Below are 4,725 nucleotides of genomic sequence, written 5' to 3' on the forward strand. Positions count from 1 at the left end.
TGACCCTACTTACAATGCATGATCTCGAAAATATAGATAAAAGGGGGTCATTAAATGTTCCTTTAACATATGCCCTGGTATACAAGCTACCAAAGCCCGCTAAAAAGATAACTCAATGCATCTCAGATTCTTTAATCACTTTGACTTCGTTGCTATAGTATTAAAAAATCAAACTCTTATTATTTTCAACAATATAAACACAAAGTACAATCATTGTAAGGGTCAAGAAACTTCATATGCGCAAGCTACTTCTCTTCCCTCTTTAGAATTTTATACATATTCCTGACCTTCATTTTGACCACAGAAGCTCTGAATCACCGAGAACTTGAAATCAGATATCCATCTAATCTTTAATTCTCTATCAGGAATCACAACAGTTCTTAAAAATTACCAATAATAAGCAGAGAAAGGAAACAGCTGTTATGGGTATTGAGAAAAGAAACATCAAACATATTCTTCCTTGTCTCTTTACTCTATTCTTCTCAATTCTTTATTACATTACTGCTGCACAAGACATTAATTTCATTACAGCTTCTCAATACATTTCAGACAACCAAACACTAGTGTCATCGGGTGACAAATTCAAACTAGGCTTCATTAGCTTTGGTGAAAATTCTATCAATCGTTATGTGGGGATATGGTTCCACAATATTCAGGGACCTAATACAACTGTATGGATAGCTAACCGAGACAAACCGCTCAATGATTCTTCTGGTGTTTTCAAGATTGCAGATGATGGAAATCTTGTAGTTTTAGATTGGCGAAATAACATTGCTTGGAGTACAGATGTTTCTAACATCACGTCTGGTAACACGAAAGCTGAACTAATGGATACAGGCAATCTTATTTTAAGAGAATCGACAAATAGTAGTAGCAACAATGGTAAGATATTATGGGAGAGTTTCGATCACCCATCTAATGTATTCATTCCAGGGATGAAGTTTGGTGTAAACGTCAAACCGGGTTTGAAAGGAAAGATGACTTCCTGGAGAAATAGCTCCGATCCTTCTACTGGAAGCTTCAGCTTAGAGTTAGACCCGTCGAGACTTTCTCAGATTATAATCAAGGACGTCTCGGATGATAAATTGTACTGGCGAAGTGGTCCGTGGAATAATCGAGTCTTTATAGGCATCCCAACCATGTACAACGTTTATGTTAATGGATTCAATCTTGTTAGAGATAGTCAACAAGTTTATCTAACTCTGGGTTATGTAGAAAATACGACTATCACAAGGTTTGCTTTAGAACCAGACGGAAAATTTGTGCTAAGAAATTGGATTGAGGATGACAACGAATGGTCGGATGCATGGCACTCACGAATTTCGGATTGTGATATTTACAGCAAATGTGGGCCTTTTGGAAGCTGTGATGCATTAGCTTCACCCATTTGTAGTTGCTTAAAAGGGTTTGTGCCGAAGTCGGAACAGGAATGGAGTAATGGGAACTGGTCAGCTGGGTGTGTGAGAAGGACAGATTTGCAGTGTCAGAGAAACATCAATGGAACTATTGAGAGAAACAATGTAAGTAGTACTTATGACGAAAATAAAGAACCAGATGCTTTTCTGACACTTGCCAACATGAAGGTGCCTGATCATGCCGAATGGTGGCAAGGTGAAAGCACAGAAGAGTGTGAACAAAAATGTTTACGCAACTGTTCTTGCTTAGCTTACTCTTATGAAAACAACATTGGATGCATGTGGTGGGCAAGTAATTTGATTGATACACAAAAGTTCAGTAACTTTTCGGAAGCTGGCGTTGAACTTCATATCAAGGTCGCTAATTCAGAGCTCCGTAAGTCCCTGTACTATCTTTTTTTTTTTTTTTTTTTCAAGTAATTCATTCCGGTGACTGCTTATACCATCTTAGTTGAAACAATTTTCATCTCATTATTCTCTAGTGTTCAAGGATAAAGACATTTTCGAAATTCATTTCAGGGTCATGTTGAAGTATATGGCATATACTTCAATTATAATATGTATAAGCTTGTTGTTGTTGGATTTTTTCTGTTGGGTACTTAAACTGTGAATTCATTATTTTATGCAGCTAAGAAGAAGGGTGCCAAGATAGCCATCATAATTTCAGTGGTTGTGGGATTAGTTGTGATCAGTCTTTGCACATTCTTTTGCTGGAGGTGGATGGCAAAAAAAAGAGGTACAAAAAATGACTGAAATTTGAATTTACCAAAGTAACTTGAATTTGTATATCAAATTCCACAATTACAACTTACAAATGGTGAAATTAGCAGGAAAAATGAACCAAGGCATAGGATTTTCTTTATTCGGTGATACTTATAGAGAAATTTCAGACCCGAATATGTTTGGTGACAATCCAGAAATTAAAATGTTCGATTTTGAGACCTTATGTATCGCTACAAAGGGTTTCAGCGGAGCCACTAAACTTGGGCATGGTGGTTTTGGTTCAGTCTATAAGGTAACTATTATTGTTCTTACCAACATGTTCGGTTATATGTGAGTTGTAATAACTAGATTATACGCTCAATGGTCGATTTCAGGCTAAGTTGCCGGATGGACAAGAAGTAGCTGTGAAAAGGCTTTCGATGACTTCCGGACAAGGCTTGGAAGAATTTAAAAATGAAGTTGTGGTGATCTCTAAACTTCAACACAGGAATTTAGTTAGACTTTTGGGTTGTTGCATTGAAGGAGTAGAGAAGATTTTGGTATATGAATACATGCCCAACAAAAGCTTGGATGCATTTCTCTTTGGTAAGAATTTTCACAAATTTACTTGATTAATTAATTATGTCGCTTGCATGTTCTGGAATTCAAGTCATGGGTCTATTAGAATCTGCTTGGTAAACTTCTTATGTTCCATAGCATAAAGAAGCTCTGCTTTTGTACTGACTTGTTTTATATGGTTTTGGATCAGATCCAACCCAGCGGGCACTCTTAAATTGGGAAAAGTGTTTCCAAATTATCGAGGGGATAAGTCGTGGGATCCTTTACCTTCACCGAGATTCTAGACTAAGAGTAATTCATAGAGATTTGAAGGCGAGCAACGTTTTGTTGGATGAAAAGCTGAATCCAAAAATTTCAGACTTTGGGATGGCAAGGATATTTGGAGGCGATGAGCTCCAAGCAGATACTAGAAGGGTTGTTGGGACATAGTAAGTAGCAGTTGCTAGTATCTCATTGTTAGTTTTTATTTCCAGAATTGTTTTAAAATTTTGTTTCGTCTCAATAAAATGCAGCGGTTATATGTCTCCTGAGTATGCAATGGAAGGTCGATTTTCAGAAAAATCCGATGTTTTCAGTTTTGGTGTGTTGCTGCTAGAAATTGTGAGTGGAAAGAGGAACACTAGTTTTCACCTTCAGGAGTTATCATTAAGCCTTTTGGGATATGTAAGTTGGCAACCATTACTTAAGTTAATTGTTGAACATCAATATTTTGTTACTACAACTACGATTTTTATTATGACTGACTTTTCATATTGTTTCAGGCATGGAAACTATGGAACGAAGACATGAAGCAAAGACTTGTTGATCCTACATTGCTATCTGAACACAAATATGAGGTAGATATTATGAGATGTATTCATGTGGGATTACTGTGTGTACAAGAGTCTGCCAAGGACAGACCAACTATGTCCATTGTGCTATCGATGCTTACGAGTGAAATTGCGAACCTTCCGCCTCCAAGGCAACCGGCTTTCATAGAGAGGGAGGTGTCTTCTGCTTCAAGGTCATTTCCTGAGACGCCAAAGCCTTTCTCTATAAACAACTTAACAATCACAAATGTCGAAGGGCGTTGAACCATATTCATTATTTTTCTATTTTTGTTTACATAAGTCAAGTTCTTTCATTCGTATACATCAAAAACAAGAAACAAAAGCAAATCCAGTAGTTTCCTGCACGTTGCCTGGCAGTAGGAAACATAAAGAGTTTCTCTTTACTCGACAAGTTCAGCCCACCACCATAGCCATTACTGCATAACTGAGACAGATATTAGTAAGTCAAAAAATTCTAATATACTTGACAGAAAATAATTAAGTTGTGTATTTGCTGTTAAAGCTAGGAATCAGAGTTTTCAAGTTCCAAGAGTCCTCGTGATCCAATGTTAGTGTTACAAGGAGTGTACATTGCCAAGCTAAAACCTACAGGTTCCAGATCCTTTACTTGTTTGGCCTCATCGGTGAGTTTTAAGTTTTAACACATTCGTCGTCATGCTGTGGCTTGCATCTGCTAATGCTGTGAATCCTATGATTGCAATCTTGTGATGGGCGTGGGCCGTGTGGCTATGCTTACGTGTGTTTGTATTAGAATGATTTTCTAGGGACCATGGTTTTTTTGAGGGGACCATGGTTTTATTAGGTCATCCTCCCTATAGTTAGAAGGGGTGTCCTAAAGCGTTGAAATGACTAACCTACCCTTAACCTAATTTAATATAAAATCAACCTAATAACCACCTATATATATATAACCACCACCTCCTCCCACCACCACTGCCCACCACCTCCGACTACCACCACCACCACCTCCAATTACCACCACCACCAACCACCGATTACCACCGCCACCTCCTCCCATCACCACTGCCCACCACCGCTGATTACCACCACCACCACCTCCGGTTATCACCACCACCAACCACCGATTACCACCACCACGAACCACCACCACCTCTATATATATATCTTAATTTAAAACATTAACAAAGATATTCTCACAAACCCATTATTTGTCATTCGTTTTTTGTTGAATAAATGAG

General features: G+C 38.0%; 1 protein-coding gene across 1 annotated transcript; it reads left to right on the top strand.

The window, feature by feature from the left end:
• Positions 1-385: 385 nt before the first annotated feature.
• LOC113287785 (G-type lectin S-receptor-like serine/threonine-protein kinase At1g11300) lies at positions 386-3,919 on the top strand. Its single transcript, XM_026536623.1, has 7 exons — positions 386-1,791; positions 2,044-2,151; positions 2,246-2,430; positions 2,513-2,723; positions 2,887-3,124; positions 3,209-3,359; positions 3,458-3,919. The coding sequence occupies exons 1-7, from the start codon at positions 423-425 to the stop codon at positions 3,767-3,769; spliced, it is 2,574 nt and encodes an 857-aa protein (XP_026392408.1). The 5' UTR covers positions 386-422; the 3' UTR covers positions 3,770-3,919.
• Positions 3,920-4,725: the final 806 nt, after the last annotated feature.

This window comes from Papaver somniferum, chromosome 6 (assembly GCF_003573695.1).
Source record: "Papaver somniferum cultivar HN1 chromosome 6, ASM357369v1, whole genome shotgun sequence".
Lineage (NCBI taxonomy): Eukaryota > Viridiplantae > Streptophyta > Magnoliopsida > Ranunculales > Papaveraceae > Papaver > Papaver somniferum.